Source organism: Notolepis coatsorum (assembly GCF_963971535.1).
Source record: "Notolepis coatsorum genome assembly, chromosome: 6".
Taxonomy (NCBI): Eukaryota; Metazoa; Chordata; class Actinopteri; order Aulopiformes; family Paralepididae; genus Notolepis; species Notolepis coatsorum.
Genome location: NC_140170.1, coordinates 113,748,185 through 113,772,297, shown reverse-complemented (window position 1 = coordinate 113,772,297; position 24,113 = coordinate 113,748,185). Strand labels below are relative to the sequence as shown.

At 42.1% G+C, this 24,113-nt stretch overlaps 1 protein-coding gene across 1 annotated transcript in view; it reads left to right on the top strand.

Moving 5' to 3' along the window:
- The first annotated feature begins 7,771 nt into the window (after positions 1-7,771).
- arhgap9 (Rho GTPase activating protein 9) overlaps positions 7,772-24,113 on the top strand; it is an 84,629-nt gene continuing 68,287 nt past the window's right edge. Inside the window, exons 1-4 of the mRNA XM_084316416.1 lie at positions 7,772-8,079; positions 8,418-8,613; positions 8,834-9,192; positions 22,007-22,255. Coding sequence (XP_084172542.1) covers positions 7,855-8,079; positions 8,418-8,613; positions 8,834-9,192; positions 22,007-22,255 — 1,029 coding nt within the window. The 5' untranslated portion in view covers positions 7,772-7,854. The remainder of the gene's footprint in view (positions 8,080-8,417; positions 8,614-8,833; positions 9,193-22,006; positions 22,256-24,113) is intronic.

Genomic DNA, 24,113 nt, shown 5'->3' with positions numbered 1-24,113 from the left:
CAAAATGCTTGATTGTGATTGGTCAATAGCGCTCGGTTGCCCCTAACAGCGGTCCATTATTGCTCGATAATTCACCGCTGCTACGGGCAATGCGCAATAATGACCGCTGTTAGGGGCAACAGAGCGCTATTGACCAATCACAATCAAGCATTTTGATCGCAGTCGCGAAAGCTAAGCTTTACCATAGATATGCACAGCTGCACTACATCAGGTGCAATCAAGTCCACACACCTGCCGGCAATGACAGAGGAGCCACAGAACAACTGCGTCTGCATTTGATCTCGTCTTGTCGATGGTGTAAAATGAATTACGTATATTGTTAGTAAGTTAGCCCTGTAATAAGCGGGATAATGTATAGCTATACTCGGTCATTGTCGCAAAATAATTGACCTTCACTGCGTTTAGAACACCTCGGCTACGCCTCGGTGTTCCAGAACGCTGTGTCGGTCTATTATTTTGCAACAATGACCTCGTAGCCATACATTATCCCTTACACATTTTAGAGTGGCCTTTTATTGTGACCAGCCTAAGGCACACCTGTGCAATAATCATGTTGTCTAATCAGCATCTTGGTATGCCACACCTGTCAGGTGGATGGATTATCTCGGCAAAGGAGAAGTGCTCACTAACACAGATTTAAACAAGTGTGTGAACACATTCTGAGAGAAATAGGCCTTTTGTGTACTTAGATCTTTGATTTCAACGTGTGAAAAACTGGAGCAAAAACAAAAGTGTTGCATTTATATTTTTGTTCAGTGTACATAATATGGGTCAAAAGGTGTCGGCTGCTAGTTAAATTTTTATGATGATGATACTGTCATATACTGATGTGGGTCAAGTACAGGCCATTGAATACTTGCAAAATACTTTCATTGTTGTCCAAAATACCCTACAGCTGAAACTATTCTTAATGCAGATTAGACCAAGTGCATGTTGTTTACCAGCTCTAGGAATAGGCCACATGATATCCCTTCAGTGGTCAATAGAGAAAATAGAGGTTTCTAACTCTTATAAATACCTGGGTATTTTGATTGTTGGTGTACATGTGTGAAAAAGCTGAGGCAAATTATTATTTTTTGTTTTCATTTTAATGTAAAAAGTGACTTGTTGCTGCCCCTTTTTCTTTCTTTCTTTTTAATTGTTCTGTGTTGGTGATATGTTCTATTATGCAGACCACTGCTCAGCTTACCATGCTTCTCTGAGGTTAATTTCTCACTGTATTTTACTATTATGTACTTTGCTACTATGTCTATACTGCTATCTATTATGTTCTATGCTACTATGATTATCTACCTACTATGCTAATATGTCTATACTACTATGCACTCAAGAGTTTAGCACTCAAGTTCGACACTGTTTGACGGACAATAATCAAATCAAATCAAATGTATTTGTAAGGCCCGACAACACACGTTAATGTCCCCATGGGCCGGACACGTCTTCTTTAAACAAGTCAAGAAGAAACATCACAATAAATCAAGAACAAATCATAAACACAATGAAGCCCAAAATTTTTTTAAATAAATGAATGCAACACTCCCAGACATACCCCACGCGAAGGTAAGGAAAAACTCACTAAAACCTAGCAATAGGAAAAAATGCAAGGAGAGAAACCTTAGAAGGGCCGTTCAAGGGGGGATCTCCCTTCTTAGATGTCGGTGATAGTAGTGTTGCAATAAAACAGGCGAACAGCTGGTAAGCATGCACTCATATGTGTAATGAAACACAGATAAGTGCATGCAATAGCAACTGAACATTTTGAAATATTTTTAAGTAGGGCTGATGGCGGATCTATTTGAGGCATGGGGGCGGCGCAGAGAGGGTCACATCCTCCCGGTCATCATCACGGGACGTCCGCTACTCCGGTCATCACCACGAGACAGCCACTCTCAGGGAGACAGGGAGACGGTACAGGCGTTAGACAGTTTGCGTGATTGTGATGGGCGGACATAGCAATAGATACATGTGGTAAGCATATATGTGAATAGAATAGATATATGTAGTAAGCATATTATGTGTATAGAATAGAAGTACTTAACCCAGCAATGAACTCAACGTTGACAGACCAGAGACAGAAGACGGTAAAAAGCTGATCCATAGCCTCGTGGTGCACGTAGAACAGTCACTGCAATCTTGGCCAAGCCCCCGAGACATCCACCACCTTGGTCAGCACTACGAGACAACCACTCAGAGAGATGGGGGGGGGGGGGTTAGAGAGTTCCCATGTTTGTAGTGGGCGGAGATGGAGCAATAAATACATGTAGTGAGCATATGCATACATGGTGACAGTAGAATCAAAGTGTATAAGAAAATTGAGTAATAGATAGAACTAAGAACTACTGCAAGCGTATGTATACAGATACCACTTGCCCTTAGCTGCTAGAGCTGTACTCCTCCTGCTGACTTGTTGTACTCAATTTGTTAGTAGCTTTGGATAAAAGTGTCAGCTAAATGACTAAATATAAATAAAAAAAATGCCCATATGGAAAAAAAAAAAAAATGGCATTTATGTATTCTGCACCCTTGACTTGGAATACATTGCAGAATTTCATAAAACTCAATTAATTAATCTAGCTAAATGCTTTCCCAAATAAAATAATTGGAGGCAGTTTCCTTAGGATGTCAATGTATTTTATCTGATTACGAAACTGACTGCTGCCTGTCTTGCCCAGGTCTCCATTGGAAAAGAGATGCTTAATCTCAATGGGACTTTCCTAGTTAAATAAAGGTTAAATAAAAATAAAACATGTGTGTTATTGTTTCAAAATCCTGTTTGCAGATGATACAACTGTTTTACTCTCACAAGAACCATGCCATTATTCAGAAGGCTATCAATGAAGAGCTTGAGAAAGTCAACAAATCAACAAGCTGTCAAAATACCAAATGTTATGTCAGTCACAACATCAACTTCGGCGGTAACATCAACTCAAGAGACACAAACAAACTAAACAAGCTGGTGAGAAAGGCTAGCTCCATAGCGGGATTCGAACTGGACAAACAAAAGGACTCTCATATCATTCACTAATTTATTCACATCTTCAATCATATTTGTATACACACATTTATATTTAATAAATAATAATGAAACGAAAATATATGCAGTGACCTTACATCTTTCTACAAGCATAATGCGTTATTCACATCTGTTCTTGCAGATGTCTACAATGAGTTCCAGTTACATCAATCAAATAAATTGGTCAAAGTTTTGTCTATTTTGTCATTATCTTAAAGAGATAATCTCTTTAATATTTTTATTTATACCAGGGTAGACTAAGTATTTGTTTTATTTATACCAGTATGGAAACTGCACTGCTAAGGAGAGGAAGGCACTCCAGCGAGTGATTAAGGCCATGGTTACACTGGTGAATACAGCAATGTTTTTGTTTGCTGAATGATTACGTTTGCTGTCCAAGTTAAAAAGGTGAACGCTGAAATTGTGTTTCCGTTTTGGATACTCGCCAAAACTCGCAGACAATGGTGCCATGTAATCTGCGCAAGCCGGATACGGAGCCGTTGTTGCTCAACGCCCATGCGCAGTAGAGACCCGCACGGTTATTTCCAGTGTTTACAGCAGAGCTGTCCCAAGGAGCTGCGGCTACCATGTGTTGTCAAGTTATTGTTATAAGGAGCCCAGTCCAAGCTACAACAGTCTGCATTCCCTTAACAATTGTTTGTAAGGCGGTTAGGTGGCCGAGCGGAGATTGCGTTCGTCACCAACCCCGGAGCTGTGAGCTGGATTCGCCTGTTCGAATCCAGCTCACAGCTCCGGGGTTGTCACCAGCTTGGCTGGCCGTCTGCACTAATACAATTGGCTGTATTAGAGGGTGGGAGAAGCTGGCGGGGTGGGTCCGGGTCGTTGTAAACAGCGACTCCTACAGTTCGGTCGGGGCGCCTGCTAAGCGCGGATAGGACTTGAGGGGGATAGTGTGATCCTCCCACACGCTACGCCCTCTCGATGAGAATCCGCGCTGCCAGGTGAAAAGAAGCGGTTGATTGGCTGGACGTGTGTCGGAGGAAGCACGTGGTAGCCTCCACTCTCCCAGATGATCTGACTGTGGGGGGTAAGTGCGCAGCGACCAGGAAGGGACTGGGAATTGGCATACGACTAACATTGGGATGGGAGAAAATCGGAGGAAAATGGAGGGAAAAAAAAAAAAAAAAAAAAAAACAATTGTTTGTATTGAGCCGTATTGTATTGTACCCATTCTGCAATCTGTTAAATAAAGTTTACATCCATTCATTCTGCTAGCATTAACGTTACCAAGCTGCTAGCCACAATGCTATACTGTTATACTGGCATATCCCAATCACGTTAGCACGTAAGCTAACAAACTTCGCTGCTAGCCACAATGCTATACTGTTATACTGGCATATTCCAATCACGTTAGCACGTAAGCTAACAAAATCAGCAACGATCTTTTTGTGAGACTAAACTCCGCTCTTGGTGGTCAATTGTGTTGATGTTAGTTTTGTTTCATCAACAAATGAGGCAGAACACACAGTGAATGTATCCGTTTGTTTATTGCACTTTCTTTGCTGAAAAATAAATGCTATGTTGGCTAAATGGCTCACGCGAGGCATTTAAAGATGGTAGATTGTTGATTTTTAGCAGGAAGTGTATTGGCATATTCAACTTTTCTGATTGGTTGAAAATTGCCTTCATGTTTGAACTACATCGCCACCTATTGCTACTGCCACCTACTGCTTTGGCATTGTACTACATGTATATACATCACTGTGCTCAGGAGGCAAAAACAACTGCTCAGTACATCTCTGGAGCAGCCTTCCCCTCACTACAGGACATTTACTCTACCAGGGCCACCAGGAGAGCACATAACATAATTAAGGACAGTACTGTCCTTACTTGTAGCTTGTACTGATTGACAAGCTAAAAGCAATTTGTTTTGATAGTCTATCAGTGAGCTGGATACAATCCTACCTGGAGGGGAGAGAACAGATGGTGGAGGTAAACGGTACCCTACCCCCCCCCTCCCAATGAGCTGTGGTGTTCCACAAGGAAGCATACTAGGACCGCTACTGTTCCTAATTTATGCAAATGACATGTCGTCAGCTTGTGACTGCAACTTGTTCCTGTTTGCGGATGGCTCAGCCCTGCTGGTCTCTGACAAGAACAAGTTACAGGTTGAAAAAACCCTCAGCTCGGAACTTAGCAAAATCTGCATATGGCTCGCCGATAACAAACTATTATTACACATGGGCAAAACAGAGTCCATTCTCTTCAGTTCAAATAACAAACTCAGCAAGACCGACGGCTTCTCAGTTACAGTGGGTGACAATATTGTCACAAGGAAAGATGAAATTACCTACCTGGGTTCCATCCTAGAGGCTAATCTTTCCTGTGACAAAATGGCATCCAATGTAATAAAAAAAGTCAACCAACGAACTCGATTCTTGTACCGGATCTCCTCTCTGGTAAACAAGAATACCCTGAAGACTCTGGCAGGAGCACTCATTCAAGGGTACTACGATTATGCTTGCACCTCATGGTACCAAAGCACCTCAAAGGCACTAAAAACCAAATTACAAACATCTCAAAACAAACTAGTCAGACTACTGCTTGACCTGACTCCTAGAACCCACCTCACCCCTGCTCACTTTGACAACCTAGGATGGCTTAGAGTAGACGACAGAGTACAGCAACTTGCAATGGGCCTGGTCTACAAGATACACTACACGACCAAGGTACCCATGTACATGTCAAAATACTTCCCAAAGGTCAGTGAATACCACGACCACAACACCAGAGGAAGCTCAACAAATCATGTTAAACCCAGATTCGGCTCAAACAAGGGACTAAACACGTTTCGCAATTATGCCACATCAATGTGGAACGCCCTACCCAAAGCTGTAAAGCAGTGGTTCTCAAACTTTTTACACCAAGTACCACCTGAGAACGTAGCTGGCTCTCCAAGTACCACCATATGACTGGCGTTAAAATAGTCTATTCAGCTATGCGCAGTTCACGCAGGAGGCAAATGTATTCCTAATAGCATTATTTATTGTTAACTTTTGTCAGCCGCAGCCACAATGTACAAAGGGTAGCACTAAAACTAGCAAACGCTTCCACACAACTCATACAATGCAAGGGGCATTGAGAACATAATAACTAACATTCTCACATAGCAAGTGAGAAAATTAAGAACAACTGCATTTCAGCAAATGTACTTAATTCTCTCTCTATCTCTCTCTCTCTCACACAGCAAGCGATTGTACACCATTCTCTCTCACACACACACATACACACACACACACACACACACACACACACACACACACACACACACACACACACACACACACACACACACACACACACACACACACATTGTACAAAAACTTAATTTCCTGCATTCTGGTGCAGGAATTTTTGAATGTTTACCCTTTAAATGCCAGTGTTTGTGATGGGCATCACAAATTATTGTAAAAAAGAAAAGAAAACACATATTCAATACATTTTTTATGTTTACCCTTTAAATGCCAGTTTGTGTGATGGCATCACAAATTATTGTTAAAAAAAAACACAAAAAGTTAAATATTTTCAATATATCAAATGCAAAGTAAATTTTTCTGGGGGGGATTGTTACAGGCTAGGCATGTGTCAATGATTAGCAGCAACACAGATTTTGATGGATTTTTTGTAATGTCAGATTTTTTATCTGACATTACAAAAAATCTAAAAATAAATGGTTATGATCAGGGCTGAAGTTGAATTAAAGATTTATGACTGTTTAGACTGCATTACTCTCTGTCACAGTGATCTCCTGGTTGTTCCCCACTTAGGTTATCTAACTATCGCGCCACCGCAACCAGAAACACTGGCCTGGCCTGCTTCTAAGTTCAGTGGCCTGACTGCAACATTTTTTTTACTGGATGTTTACTGTTAATGCATGTGTGTCTAATTTGATGTTATGTTTAAAAAAAAAAAAAAAAAAAAAAAAGTAAAAGTAAAAAGAAAAAAAAAAAAAAACGTGCTTTTTTGTAAATGTTTTCAAGTACCACCAGCAGTACCACCAAGTACCACTAGTGGTACGCGTACCACAGTTTGAGAACCACTGCTGTAAAGGAATGTGAATCCCTGCCCACATTCAAAACCGCTCTTAAAGAGCACCTACGGGAGGCTGCAATTCGAAACTGGCCACCGTAAATGTCCAAACCCCCCCACCCCCACCCCCTCCTAATAGACAGTCTCCTCTCCCCACCGTATGTATATATCCTCTCCCCACCATATGTATATTTCTCTCCCACCCACCCACCCCCTCCTAATGTACAGTACCCTCCCCATCATATGTATATACTCTGTCAGGATCTATGGGTAACAGTACTGTATATTTGCATATCGTATTATGTCACAAATGTAACAGTACTAAATACCTGTATGTCATGTATGTCCCTATGCCATAAATGTCATGTATGTTGTGTATGTCATAAATGTCACTATGAATTGACAATGGGGGACCCTGATGTAAACAAGACAAACGTCTTTCTCTGGTCTGCATCCCCTTAACAATTGTGTGTATCGAGCCGTACTGTATTGTACCCATTCTGCAATCTGTTAAATAAAGTTTACATTCATTCATTCACCCTCTCTGTCTCTCTCCCACACTCCCTCTCTGTCTCTCCCACACTCCATCTCCCTCTCTATCTGTTTCATTCTGACCATCCCTTTCCTACCCCTCTAACCACCTCTCTCTCTCTCTCTCTCTGTGTTTTAGAGCATGGCGCTGGCCAGGCGCCAGTTGCAGGTCCCCTGTGCCAACCAGACCAGTGAGACCAGTATCACCAGCATTGCCCGTCCCGTAGCTCAAAGTGGAAGTTGCTGAGCTGAGAGGAGCCATGCTGTCGGGCACTTGGCGTGGATCTGTGGGTGAGCACCAGCAGCCGGGCTCAGCGTCGGCGATGGCCAGCAGGGGGATGAATGTCTGCGGGGTCCCCAGTGGAACAGTGGTCCTGGAAGCCCAGTATGATTATGGCTACCGCGGGGGGGACGGACGGCCGGTGTGCATACGGGAGGGCGAGCGCTTCATCCTCCTGAAGAAGAGCAACGCTGACTGGTGGCAGGTAGACGGAAGTCCTCCTCTCTTGTTCTCCTCAGTGTTCCAGCGCTTGTTGACTTCATAGCAGGGTTGTTATTTTTTCCCTTTCAACTGAATCAAATCAGGGAGTGGATTCTCTCCAGTGTTTTGATTCAAGTGTTTGCGTCCGAAAGGTGTACTATCCAGCCCAACAAATAATTTACAGATCCACCCGCTTGACAGAGGAAAGCATGGTTGTGATTGGAGGGTCAAGAAAGGAGGGCAGAGCTTGGGATTGGTCAATTGAGCCCCAACCATGCCAATTTATAACATTGTACAAAAAATAGCAAATCATTTGGAAATTATGTATTAATTCTGTCACAGGTAAGGAGGATTGGGGCGGCCAGTAAAGCCAAGCCGCTGTATGTCCCTGCCACGTATGTGACCGAGGTGCCCATTGCACCCATGCCCTCTCCGCAGCGGCCACTGGCCACGTCTGCCTCGCTGAACTCTAACCTGAGGATATTGCCAAAGGTGTCACTGACTGCCAGCCCAAATCAGTATAATCAACAGTACCAAGGTAAAGTGCATGATTAAAGAATCTGTGAGAATCCCATTTTACATAATACAACACACAAACACAATATTAATATGCCCAATATAACAAACTAAAACCTGTTTTTAATTTATATCAATTTCATTCTATTCGGTACTTCTTTGTCAAGTTTGTAAGACACAGTAAATCAATGTCCAATATTTCTATTTTCATCCTGACCTCTCCGTCTCTGCTTCTCCCACAGTGAAAAAACCCTTCTGCCGCTCCATGGAGAATCTCAACTCCAACAGTGCCTTCCGAGGGATGGACCACAGCGCCAGTATGGGCGCAGGTTGCTTTCCCACTCTGTCCCTCTATGGATCCACCTTCTCCCCCGACTCCCATGCCTCACCCTCAGGCCACCTCTTGGTCCCTGGGTCCCCTGCAACCCTCTCGAAGGTGCTCCCCACCATCACCCGGAGCCAGAGTTCCAGTAACCTTCCAGAGAACCTGCCTGAAAACCCTTATGATGAGGTGGGCAGGGGGTTCAGCCCCAGGAGGCCTAAGAAGTCCAGCAGCCAGTGGGACATGGCTGAGGGTTCCAGCAGAAACAACCGTCTGCAGGTAAGGAGGGTCAAAACCCTGTGTCGAAGTTGTAATACCAGTCAGCATTTGTAAGAGCAGATCTGGCTTGTTTGTTTTAGCTAAAGCGTTATGGGTACATTTTATAGTACTTGATGATGGTAGTGATCTCGATCAATAACCTCATTACAGAATAAATTGGGAGCCTCTAGGTGGCAGTATACACATGAGAATAGTCAATTTCTCATACAAATGTTGTAGATTAGAAGAAGATCATCTGACTCAAATTCTGTTGTGCAGTGACAGGATACTTCACACTCTATCCATCTCTATGGTTTTAGTGCTGTGCAACGAGGCAACTATGATGCAAGATAGCTCTATCTTAGTACAACTGAAATGTATTTTTCTCTATCTGGCTGTCTTTCTTTGTTTCTCTCTCTGTCTACAGCAGTTCTCTTTATTTTAATTTCTCTCTCTCTCTCTCTCTCTCTCTCTCTCTCTCTCTCTCTCTCTCTCTCTCTCTCTCTCTCTCTCTCTCTCTCTCTCTCTCTCTCTCTCTCTCTCTCTCTCTCTCTCTCTCTGAGCCTCTCTCTCTCTAAGCTCAGTAAGCAGGATTATTACAGCCACATTCAGGTCACAAGCTCCTGTTTTCCCTCAAAATACTGAACAACACGCCCACTCGCACAAAAGGACAGTTTAGTACATCTGTTATGGCAAATTTGATAAGTACTGGTAGCAGCCTTTCCTACCCAACCCCATGTCTCATAATGAGCCCAGGGATGGTTCCTCACGTGGAGTGAGACGGCAGCATCAGGGGGCAAGTTTTCTGAAATCCATTCAAATGTCATTACATTAAACTAGGTAGTCCCAGTTTAATGTGGACTTGGATTGAATTGAATTCGACACAGTTCACATATTATTTCCATTCATTAAAACTAATTAAGAATTAAGCTATATCAGTAAAACCATGTAAAACCATGTACCAGATTTTCTGTCTTTTTGTCTCATAGTAACTGCAATAATTCCACAAGAGATGTAAATCTGGTACAGTTCCTATCCTATTTAGTTTTATTTAGCACATTATTTAAAAACAGTGCTAGGAGGGAACGAAGCTCAAAGGGCTATTGTAACACCTGCCACAGTCCTTTACTTAAGGAATGCATGCGCACACACACACACACACACACATACACATACACATACACATACACATACACACACACACACACACACACACATAAAATTAAAGCGCCCCCTTCCTTCTAGCACACTTAAGTTCCTCATCTCGCTTCATCATCGCTCACAGTAAACATTTAGGTAGTGCACGAGAACACTAACCCTACATATTTAAACCGCCGTTTAGCATTTAAAAAATCTGTGACCAACATGTTATTAGGAAGTTCTGTTGAGGATGAAGTGATACATTAGGGTAAGGCTCAGGTAAATGCTGGCGAGGTCACAGAGCTGCCCCATATAGCACACTGTAGGTTTACATCATCCCCTGTCGCATGTGCCTTACACGCACACACACAATCACACGGCCCCTCAATCATTATCGGGAATTGCATGCATGCATGTGTGTTACATAACAAGGATCATCCAGCTAAGCAGTCAATCAGTCGGTCCGTTGTATCTCTGTTTCATGGAGAGATGATTCTCCATATATATCCTTTTCAATTTATTTCACTGGATTTGTGGCTTCTTCTCCCGCTCACCAGCGTTGATTTAGTCCTCTCAATCTGGTCTACATGTGCGTCTCCATAAGCCGCTGCTTAATCCTTTCACAACCACACTACAGAAGGTTAACCCTTTCACTACCACACTACAGACGCTTTGTGGTTGTGAAAGGGTTAACCATTTGTCATGTGGCAGTGACTTCTCCTGGAACCATCACCTTATCGCGGTGGAGAGGTTTGCGTGTCCTTAGGATCCTGAGAGCTATGTTGTCTGGAGCCTAGTGCTCCTGGTAGGGTCACCCCATGGCAAACTGGTCTCAGGTGAGGGAACAGATGAAGAATGGTTCAACCACTGCCCGGTGGGCCTGAGAGGGCAAACTAAAGGAAATGGCCTCAACTCTAGGAATGAAGATCAATAGGGTAAAAACCAAGATTATGAAGATCAACACAAAGTGCCAGCAAAACATTGAACTAGAGGGAGAGGCCATCGAAGAAACTAACTCCTTTACCTACCTTGGGAGCGTAGTAGATACAGCGGGTGGCACAGAAGAAGACATCAGAGTGCGAATCGGAAAAGCAAGAACAGCATACAACCTACTTGGTCGAGTATGGAGGTCTCGCGAAATAAAAACCAACACAAAGCTGAGGATCTTTAACTCCAATGTTAAATCAGTCCTCCTGTATGGCTCAGAGACCTGGAAGACAACCGTAGGGCTGAAGCAGAAAGTACAGTCCTTCATAAATTCCTGCCTCCGCCGCATTCTAAGAGTGAGATGGCCAAATGTCATTACAAATCTGGACCTGTGGGAGCGCACAAAACAACTACCCCCGCCAGAAGAAATAAAGAAGAGAAAGTGGATGTGGATAGGCCATACCCTGAGAAAGGAAGACACAAACATCACCCGGCAAGCCCTACGATGGAACCCACCTGGAAAGAGGAAACGCGGCAGGCCTCAAAACACCTGGCGCCGTTCTTGGGAAGGGGAAATTAAAGAGGCTGGACTGGGCTGGCACAACATCGTTCGGGAGGCCAAAAACCGCGCAACATGGAAAGAAATCGTCAGTGGCCTATGCTCCGCAGGGAGTGCAAAGGCTTAAGTCAAGTAAGTCATGTGGCAGTGAAAGGGTTAACATTCTGTATTGTCACAGTGAGAAAGGGTTAACCATTTGTTAGTGTGGTAGTGAAAGGGTTAATCCGCCCTCCGCCGGACCATACTATAGTTGGAAGAGAAGGAGGTAGTGGTGCGTTTCATGGTTTCTGACGTTTTCAGAAGATTGTTATTTGTTGCCTCTCTCTTTGACTGTGTCGGCTGTTTTCGTCAAAGCCACATCCTCCGTTTGTGGTGCCTTGTAAACTGACCACCTTGTACGCACACACCCAGATACTCAATGCAGGCATGCATTGCACGCACGCACACACACACACACACACACACGCACGCACGCACACACACACACACACACACACACACACACACACACACACACACACACACACACACACACTTATGTTCACACACGTATAGAGCTCTGCAGTCCCGAGTTAAGAGTTAACATTTAAAACATCCAATCTGGGGTTTATCACATTTTAAAATATTTTATAAAATGTTACTTTTGAAATGATGCCCAAATAATTTCTTTTTATAAATATAATAATAATAATAATTAGTGCTGTCAGGCGATTAAAAAAAATTATCTAATTAATTACAGGATTTGTAATTAATTAATCGAATTAATCACATTTTAATCGCATAACCATTTTAGGCCTGATCATTTATATTCTATAATCATATTTCAAATTGCATGTGTCCGGATGGCAGAATTCAGTACTGTATCTACAAAACCTTCTGTTTAATCATCTTCCCTTTATTCATTTGCTTAGATTTTTCCGGTCTGGTAAATTTTAGCATGGTGTTATTTACAGTAAAAAAAGATTTATTGATATTCTCATTTGGTTCATTACAATTTACTCAAGCCTAGTAACAGATGCAGTATTTCTGACACTGGGAATACATTCCCTGAGATCCATAGATGTCCCTAGAATCAGATACCAAGAACATGCAAATGGACCATTTAAAAGAAAAATTGTAAATGTTTATTCTACGTTCTTATGGAATGAATGAGATTTTTTTTTAAATAAATAAAAAATAAAAGTATATATATATATATTTTTTTGTAATTCATTTTGAGTTAATTAATCTAATCTAATTAATGCGATAAACTGACAGCCCTAATAATAATACATTAAAGATGCTAAATTAACTCATCCGGTTAGATCCCCTCCACATGTGTTTTTAACACTTAAGAAATGTTGTACATTGAATAATAATTAGTATGGTTTTTCTGTCTTCCTTCCTGTGACATCTTCCCTCAGTGAACCTTCTCTTTATCCACCTAAAACGTTTGCCAAAGATTTGTTTCACCCAAACACAACACTCCTTAGCTTACACAATCTTGTTATTGATTGATTGAAAACTTTATTAACAGATTGCAGAATGGGTACAATACAGTACGGCTCAATACACACAATTGTTAAGGGGATGCAGACTAGAGAAAGACTTTCGTCTTGTTTATATCTGGGTCCCCCATTTTCAATTCATCATAACATGTATGACATACACGACATAGTAACAGTACTGTTACATCCAGACATTTATGACATACAAGATAATACAAGTATACAGTACTGTTTAAGAGACAGAGTTTCTAAAAGAGAATATATACATTTGAGGGGGAAGAAACTGTACATTGGAGGGGGTTGGGGGGGGGGGGTGTTGGACATTTACTGGGGCCAGTTTCGAATTGCAGCCTCCCATAGGTGCTCTTTGAGAGCGGCTTTGAAGGTGGGCAGGGATTCACATTCTTTTTTATGGCTGTGGGTAGGGTGTTCCACATTGTTGTGGCATAATTTCAAAAGGTGTTTAGTCCCTTGTTTAAGCCGAATCAAAACAAACTGGTCAGACTACTGCTTGACCTTACTCCTAGAACCCACCTCACCCCTGCCCACTTTGACAACCTGGGATGGCTTAGAGTAGACGACAGAGTACAGCAACTTGCAATGGGCCTGGTCTACAAGATACACTACACGACCAAGGTACCCATGTACATGTCAAAATACTTCCCAAAGGTCAGTGAATACCACGATCACAACACCAGAGGGAGCTCCACAAATCATGTTAAACCCAGATTCGGCTCAAACAAGGGACTAAACACGTTTCGCAATTATGCCACATCAATGTGGAACGCACTACCCAAAGCTGTAAAGGAATGTGAATCACTACCCACTTTCAAAAACACTATCAAAAAACACCTACGGGAGACTGCAATTCGAAACTGGCCCCTGTAAATGTCCTAACACAACCCCCTCCAATGTACAGTAAAAATGACCAAGTATGGTCTTGTCAATATTCCAATGTATAGTGTTGCTTGTACAGTTGTACAGTGTCCCCCACCCACCCCTCCTACCCAACCTCCCCCCCCCCCACTCCTACCCAACCTCCTCCAATGTACAGTACCCCCACCTACCCAACCTCCTCCAATGTACAGTTTCTACGTCAAATGTATATACCGGTACTTCTTTTCTGGACTCTTTTCGTATCACAAACAGTACTGTATTTGCAAATCTGGTATGTCATAAATGTATAGATGTAGCAGTACTGTCTATCTGTATGTCATATATGTTACGATGAATTGAAAATGGGGGACCCTGATGTAAACAAGTCTTTCTCTGGTCTGCATCCCCTTAACAATTGTATGTATTGAGCTGTACTGTACTGTACCCATTCTGCAATCTGTTAATAACGTTTTCAATCAATTCAATCAATCAATCTGGGTTGAACATGATTTGTGGAACTTCCTCTGGTGTTGTGGTTCTCAAAATACAATAATAAAAATAGGCATAGAAAAAATAAAATAGGTAAGACACAAGATATGCATGGTAAAAAAAAATGCTAAGTTCCTGAGAAACTGGTTCCTATATACACTACTATACAATATACAATTTACAATTTTAACTCTTAATGTATCTCTAAACTATACTATACAGTACCTCCTTCCTTTAAAGTGACTTTCTATTTTTTTAAAGTGACATTTTGTTTAAAGTGATTGTTTTAGCGGTTGCTGTGTGTGTGTGTGTGTGATAAGATAAGATAAGATATTCCTTTATTGATCCCCTGGGGAAATTCAGGCATCATAGCAGCATGGGGGGGAGGGGGGGGGGGGGGGGTACAGGTAGTAAAACAACAACACAGTGTACAGGTAGTAAAAACAACACAGGCAGTGTAAACAATTTGGTCAATATGGTCAATATAATTTACTATCTGACTAGCTGAAGAAATATTCACATTATTCACAGTGTCACATAAGGTGCAGTATGCATAAGGTAGTGTTATAATTTACTATCTACCGAGTATACATTATTCACAGTATCACGGTATCCACTGAAATATACATTATTCACAGTATCACAGTATCCACATAAGGTGCAGTAAGCCTAAGGTAGTGTAGGTTGTCCTCCTTGGGTTCCTATAAGTCCCAGGTCAATGTCTGGTAGCAGTCGCTGTCGCTGCCCCCTGTTGTGGAGCCTGGAGGCTGCTAGTCGCTGCCCACTGTTGTGGAGCCTGATGGCCGCTGGTATAAAGGACTGTCCGAGGCGGTTAGTTGAGTGTCGTGGGGGAATGAGTCTGTGGCTGAACGAGCTTCTCATCTTGACTAGCTCGTCGTAGAGGGGGTGGTAGGGGTTCTCCATGATGGCAGCCAGCTTCCTTATCATCCCCCTCTCTGCCATCACCTCAAGTCTAGGTAGCTCGACTCCCACCACGGAGCTAGCCTTCCTCACCAGCTTGTTGAGCTTGTTGGTGTCCCTTGAGTTGATGTAGCCTCCCCAGCATGCCACAGCATAGAAGAGGATGCTGGCCACAACAGACTGGTAAAAAGACTGCAGCAGTCTGTTGCACACATTGAAGGACTTGAGTCTCCTCAGGAAGAACAGCCTGCTCTGTCCCTTCCTGTAGAGGGCCTCTGTGTTATCCGACCAGTCCAGTTTATTGTTCAGGTGTACCCCAAGGAACTTTGTGTGTGTGTGTGTGTGTGTGTGTGTGTGTGTGTGTGTGTGTGTGTGTGTGTGTGTGTGTGTGTGTGTGTGTGTGTGTGTGTGTGTGTGTGTGTGTGTGTGTGTGTGTGTGTGTGTGTGTGTGTGTGTGTGTGTGTGTGTGTGTGTGTGTGTGTGTGTGTGTGTGTGTGTGTGTGTGTGTGTGTGTGTGTGTGTGTGTGTGTGTGTGTGTGTGTGTGTGTGTGTGTGTGTGTGTGTGTGTGTGTGTGTGTGTGTGTGTGTGTGTGTGTGTGTGTGTGTGTGTGTGTGTGTGCTCGTGTGTACTTGTGAGTGGAGAGTTCTGATGGCCTGGGGGAAGAAGCTGAGCCGGAGTCTCTCTGTTCTTGCAGTGTGTGACCGTAGGTGCTTGCCTGACCGCAGCAGCTTGAACAGGCTGTTGCTGGGGTGGTGGGGGTCTTTCATAATTCTGCAGGCTCTGGATTTGCACCTCCTGTTATATAAGTCCTGCAGGGGTGGTAGTGCAATACCCGTAGTACGCTCTGCTGAGCGCACCACTCTCTGGAGTGCCTTCCTGTCCTGTGCCATGCTGTTTCCAAACCAGGCAGTGATGTTTCCAGTCAGAATGCTCTCTACAGCCCCAGAATAGAAGGAGTGGAGTATCTTCCCCGATACTCTGAACTTCCTTAACTGTCTCAGGTGATAGCGGCGATGTTTCGCCTTTTTCACCACAGAATCTATGTGTGTAGACCATGTCAGGTCCTCTGTGATGTGGACTCCCAGGTACTTGAAACTGCTCACCCTGTCCACGATAGCCCCGTTTATCCAGTGTCCCCTGCTGTATTCTCCTAAAATCCACGATCAGCTCTTTGGTTTTACCAATGTTCAGGAGTAGGCTGTTATCCCGGCACCAGCGTGCCAGTTCAACAACTTCCTCCCGATAGGCCTTCTCGTCATTGTTAGAGATCAGCCCCACCTAGGCTTGGGCGGTATGATGGTATTACGGTATACCAGGATATTTCGAAATCCCGCCGGTATGATTCTCAATACCGTGACGTCACAGACTGCTATTACACTGACACCGAGTTGATTGTAGTGCACAGCACGCGCCAGCAGAGGGTTACGTGGCTATCGTTCTGTGAGCTAGCGTTGGTACCTGGCTGGTGCGGGCTAACTGGCCATCGTTCTGGGAGCTAACGTTAGTAGTAGTAGGCTGGTGCGGGCTAACTGGCCATCGTTCCGGGAGCTAACGTTAGTAGTAGTAGGCTGGTGCGGGCTAACTGGCCATCGTTCTGGGAGCTAACGTTAGTAGTAGTAGGCTGGTGCGGGCTAACTGGCCATCGTTCCGGGAGCTAACGTTAGTAGTAGTAGGCTGGTGCGGGCTAACTGGCCATCGTTCTGGGAGCTAACGTTAGTAGTAGTAGGCTGGTGCGGGCTAACTGGCCATCGTTCCGGGAGCTAACGTTACTAGTACTAGGCTGGTGCTGGCTAAGGGGGCTTTCTCACTAGCCATTCAGGGTCGAATCAGAGCCCGATCGCACCCAGAAAGGGTGTGTCCGTCCTACTGAGACGCTCCCCCCGGATCGACTGGTAGATCAATGACATGCAATATAATTGCCGCGAGCAATGTGCTAATGTTAGCTGCTAACTAGTAATAAATAGGCTAAGCTAACTAACGTTAGCTTAGCGTGAGCGTTAACCCTGGAAAACGCTCAAAGCGGACTCCACGACACCAGTTCCATTCGTGAGAAAAGGGGGTGGGTTATATTGACCAGGCTTGACAACAGAGGTTCAAATATAACTTCATATTTATTGGTTATTTGTTTCTTTATATCAGCATCCAGTTTACACCACCGTGTGTTAAAACTCTTCCTGTGTTGACGTTCGAGCGTGACATCATCGCCTACGGCAAGCTTACACGCTCAAAACGCAAACCGTAAACAAAAACCCGGAGCGCACCAAGACTGCAGTGTGTACGCAAACTAGAGGGGGGAGAGGGAGGGGGGGAGTTCGCACCCAAGGACGGAGCGAGGACGGAGCGGAGCTGATTCGACCCCGAATGGCAGTGAGAAAGCCCCCTAACTGGCCATCGTTCCGGGAGCTAACTTTAGTAGTAGTAGGCTGGTGCGGGCTAACTGGCCATCGTTCCGGGAGCTAACGTTACTAGTACTAGGCTGGTGCGGGCTAACTGGCCATCGTTCCGGGAGCTAACATTACTAGTACTAGGCTGGTGCGGGCTAACTGGCTATCGTTCCGTGATTTGTTTACTTGGTAACACGGGTTGCTAAGGTATTTAGGTTCGAGGTTGAAGAAAGTGCACTTTTAGGTTGAAAGAACGGCCCTAATGTCAACGTGTTTCAATATAAGCGTTATGTATGGTTATAACGAGTATATTGTTAGCTCCGCCCCCCCCGCCCCCCTCCCCGCTGATGAAAATGAAAGTCATACCGTCATATACCGTATATAGGGGTATTATGTCAGCAAGGTATGACGGTATGAAAAAAATTATACCACCCAAGCCTACCGTGTCGTCCGCAAACTTCACTATGGAGTTGGAGCTGAACCTGGCCGCACAGTCATGTGTGTACAGTGAATACAGCAGGGGGCTCATAACAGTCTGACCCAGGAGATAAAAACGTCACCGAAGCCGAACCGCCGGAGAGCATAGAACAGGTAGCCACATTCCACACGATCGAAGGCTTTCTCAGCATCCAGCTTGTCTTGAGTGTTTTCTGTCTTTATGTTTATGTTTGTAAATCTGGTTTTTAGTTTTTTACTGCAGCCTAGTTGGTTGTTGAGTAATTTCCAAAGTTCACAGGGTTTGTTTTTGTTTTCCTCAGTTTTGTCATTGATGAATTTCTTTTTTGGCAGATTTGATCATGGTGTTTACATCATTTCTTAGTCTGTTTCTTTGTTGTTTGAGTTCAACCACGTAGGCTTGGAGATCACTGTTTGAGCTTTTGGCAAGCTTTGACTGACTTTTATGAAGTTCCGAGCATTTTTTGTCTCTGGTTATCATAGCGGAAAATCACAACGTACAAGGTGAGCATGGCAATCGCCCTGGGACAAACCTAACCCAATACATAACAAGTATGTCTGAGGTTGCATTCACACCAGAGCTGTTTGGTCCGCTTTAAATGCACCAGAGTCCGTTTTCCTCGGATAGTCCGCTTGGTTTGGGGTAGTGTGAAAGCTCATTCAAACTCTGGTGCGGACCAAAAAAGCGAACTCTGGTCCGCCTGAAAACGTAGGTCTCGGTTCGCTTCCAAGTGAACCCTGGTGCGTACTTTTGTGGTGTGAATGCTCATTAGATGAGCTAATTAAACAGCTGCTTGTGGCCACTCACAAAAACAATGAGGTGTACAAGTTGTTTAGAGAGAGAATGATGGCAATAAGCTTCAATCGAACAATCGACCAATGTCACAACAAAGTAAAAAAACTGCGTCAGCATTTCAGCAATATATAAGAATAATGTGTGTGCGCTGGGCTGCTTCGCAGAATAATGTGGTGTGTGTGTATATATATGTGTGTGTGCTGGGCTGCTTCGCACAATAATGTGGTGTGTGTGTATATATGTGTGTGTGCTGGGCTGCTTCGCACAATAATGTGGTGTGTGTGTATATATGTGTGTGTGCTGGGCTGCTTCGCACAATAATGTGGTGTGTGTGTGTATATATGTGTGTGTGCTGGGCTGCTTCGCACAATAATGTGGTGTATGTGTGCGCTGTAGAGCTGTCCCCGAAGCCTGTTTTTGGGATTCTATATCCAATAGACGAGTGCCCTTTTTGATCGCGTGACATTGTTCAGAAAGTTTGGTGCACTTGACAAATTGCAGTGTGAAAGCAAACCGAACCAAATGAAGAATGCAACAATGTTGCAACTTCACCCCCCCGAATCGCACAGAGTCCACCAAACTATATGTGAAAGCGACCTTAGACCGACTAGGGGAGGACATAAAAGAATGATTGAAAACAGTAGAAAGGGAATTGATAAAGTTAAAGAAATGGTTTGATAGGAATAAGTTGTCTCTTGAACAAAACAAACTGTTTGGTATTTGGTGGTGTTCCTACCGACTGTGAAATTAAACTGAATTTAAATGGAACTGAAATTGAAAGAGTATATGAAAAAAAATTCTTAGGTGTGATTATAGATCACAAACTCTGTTAGATGCCACATATACAATATATCAAAGGTAAATTAGCCAAATCTTTTGGCATTCTGTACAAAACAACGGAGCTGTTAAATCAGAAATGTTTGCATATATTGTATTTTTCACTTGTTGTGCCATACATGTCATATTGTGTTGAGGTCTGGGGGAATCTTAAAACAAATATAGATCCTATTATTAAACTACAGAAAAGAGCTATTAGAATCATAAACACCCTGACATCTTTTAAATCAGCCCTCAAAACCCACCTTTTCAATCTTGCTTTTGACCTCTAATTCTGTCGGTTTTATTTTATTTTGTCATGTATTATTTTTGTTCTGTTTTGTTCTGTTTTTTTTTTTTTTTTTATATAGTTTGTCTCTCCTGCCCATGTGAAGCGTCTTTGAGCACCTGGAAAAGCGCTATATAAAATAGATGTATTATTATTATTATTATTATTATTATTATTATTATTATTATTATTATTATTATTATTATTATAAACAAAGCTAGTTATTTGAATCGACAAATCCATTATTCATAAAGTCCTGCACATTAAAATGTGATATGGTGTACATAAAAACCTTGGAAATCATTTTCGTGCTAAGAGTAAAAGCCTACCAGTTTGTATTCAATGTCTCTTTCAACCAAGAGAAGTAAAGTATCATTTAAGAGGGTTATGTATTCTTAAAACATATAAAAAGGTAAGAACTAATGTAAAAGCTAGATGTGTTTCAATTTTGGAGTTAAATTATGGAATAGCCTTAGTGACGGGTTGAAGTTGTGTACTTCTCAGGGGAGATTTAAAAAAGCCTTAAAGGATAAAGTAATTCAGGAGTACAGTTTTGAGTAAAAATATCAAACATTCGTTTTTTTCTTTAAAAAAATTATATCTTGCAGCATATTTTAATTTTTTTTTCTTATATTATTTAAAATATATTTAGTTTTTAAGAATTTGTAAAGGATAGGCAAAAATAAGCACGTGCTTCAGCCTATTCCTTTTTTTCGGTCGTTGATTTTGGATTTTGTGTGTGAGCTTGCCTTGAATATGTACATTTGTGATTGTGTGTTTGATTTGTCTGTAAACAAGACCGAAAAATAAACTTCATTCATTCACTTTGCAGCATCCCATCTAATGGGAATTCAGCAGAATTAGAACCCTCTGCATGCACAGTGCATTCCCCCACCACACGTATAGAGCACTCTAATATAATATATAATACAATTTAAACAGTAAATTAATTTAATCAAAGCTCAATTGATAACAAAATTGTTGATTTTCTTTATTTCTATTAGAAGGACTCAGTTTGAAAGAGCCAGCATATCGCCAAGGTTATGAAGTCAACCAGTGCAGAATTCTGTAATGCGATAATTACTATCCTCTGATTGGGCTAACTTCTAGTCTCTAGTGAATGAAATTGTGAAATTAAACTCACACCCTCAAGGGCCTCAAGGGGGTATAGTAGTGTCTGGTATAGTACACACAGGCCAGTGTTTTTTTTCTTTTAATCTTTAAGTAGCTTATCGTCAAATGTGCAAGAGTACAACCAGTGCTATCGTATCAGTGTTGTTGTTTTTCTATTGTGTATAATAGTATCAAACCTCATATTTATCTTGCTCTCCATCCAACCATTCTCTCCCTTTTCTGCTTCTCTTGTCCCTTCCACCTCTGTTGCTACCTCACCTTCTCTGTTGACCTCTGGCTTATCTGTTCTACCCTCTCTTTCCCTCTTCTCCTCCTCCTTCCTGTCCCTCACACTTCTCATATCCCCTTTTCCCCATCTCATATTCTCCTCCTCTCCCCTTCTCACATCCTTTCCCTACCTCCTTCCTTCTCTCCCCCTCCCCTGCTGTCCTCATCTCCCCTCTCCACCTTGCTCCCCCACCCCACCTCGTCTCCTCCTCTTCCTCCATCTCACTCTCTTCTCTCCCCCATCTCTCATCCTCTCCCACCATGTCCCTCTTCCCTCCTCCCCGTCTTTCCAGGTCCCCACAGAACATGTGGCTCAGTTGTCGTGGCAGGACTCGCCCCTCTACAGTGAGATTCAGCCTGCCAGGAAGCCGTCACAGCCGGAGCCCCCCGCCCCGAGCCAGGGACAGCGGCCCGTCCAGACCATGGAAATGTGGGACCAGTACTTGGATCCGGCCACGAGACGATGCTACTACATCAACAGCATCACCAAGGAGCGGTCCTGGAAACCCCCGCGCCGAGCACGCTCACACACACCCTGCAAGGTGAAGCAGCTTGTTCATTTATTACATGTATGTTTGCCATATTTCTGTTTTTATTAGATAGCTAACAGTGTAAAGCAGCAGGAAATGGGGGGGGGGGTTATGACACGAAACAGACTAAACCAGAAGATACTGTACCAGTGCCCAGGGATAATTCAGATTCAGATTTCAGATTCAGAGTTTTTATTTGCCACATGAAATCAATACAATCAGAGTTTCTTCATACACAATCATAAATATCATACCATGGACAAAAGGAGCAGGAAAAAGAATAAATCTTATAGTTACCTGCCCCTTATTCCTAAACTAAACAAGTATTTACTTAATGGTCGGCGTACAACCTAATTTACACAAAATAATCATTTATACCATTATACAAGAAACACACAATCCACAGTTAAACAAGAAAAAAATTAATAATAATAATAATAATAATAATAATAATAATAATAATAATAATAATAATAATAATAATAATAATAATAATAATAATAATAATAATAATAATAATAATAATAATAATAATAATAATAATAATAATAATAATAATAATAATAATAATAATAATAAAGAATAAAAGAAAGAAAGAAAAAAAAGAAAAAATCTCACTATTCAGATCACATTTGACTTTCATACTGACTAAATTTTTTTTTTATCATTCTTTTTGAATTGATAAACACTATTACATCCCTTAAGCTCGCTATGGAGGGAATTCCACAACTTTACACCAATAACTGAAGGACACATATGTTTAAGTGTGGTACATGCAAACTGATTTAGTAGTTTTTCTGGCAGTGTATTATTTCTTGCCCTAAACATAATTAACATTGTTTGAAACTTAACCATGTCTTCAAGTTTAATTATTCTAGATTTAATAAATAATGTGTTTGTGTGTTCTCGATAATTCACTTTGTGTGATTCTTACAGCCCTCTTCTGTAGTATATATAATGGTTTTATATTGGTCCCATAAGTATTCCCCCATACTTCAACACAATAACTGATATAAGGTGAGATGAGTGAACAGTAGAGTGTTCTCATTGCCTCATACTCTAACACATCCTTTACTTTATTCATAACATAAATACTCTTGGACATCTTTTTTTTAACGTGTGCTATGTGAGATTTCCATGTTAATTTATCATCCATAATCACACCAAGAAAACGAAATTCATTAACTCTCTCTATATCAACTCCATCTATGGTCAGTACTATATTTTCATCTAGTTTTCGATTGCCAAAAATCATAAATTTTGTTTTTTTCAGATTCAGTGATAGCTTATTTACATCAAACCATTTCTTTAGCTTTGTCATTTCATACACAATATATTCAGCTAGTTCCTTTAAATTATTTCCAGAGCAAAAAAAATTGGTATCATCAGCAAACAATAATGACAATAGACAAACAATCGCTCTCTACTCAAAACTCATTCGACTATCTCTATTATATTTAATATTAGACACTGACAAACTTATGCTTTAACTAAGTGTTAACCTCTTAACAGGCAATTTTTTACTTGAACTTGAGGACTGCATACTTCTTTTGCAAAGCTTAGCTTTATACTTTATACTTATAGCACATGCCTGGTCTCTTTTGAAAGATAACATTCTGAAGTTACTAATGCAAAAAAGGAAGATCACTTTTAGTGCTAATGAAATAGAGTTTCAGGTTGAACTTGAGTTGAACTTGTGTACTCACATTGTATGTCCTCATCCACCGCCGTGCGTTCTTCTGAGGTCTGAGTCACTTCTCATGTTCGCTCGTCAACTTTCACCTAGTTCCTATATGTGACTAGGCATGGTGTTCAGGGTCATGTTGAGGGATCTTCAATTTTTTTTAATACATATTATGAAAGTACAGAT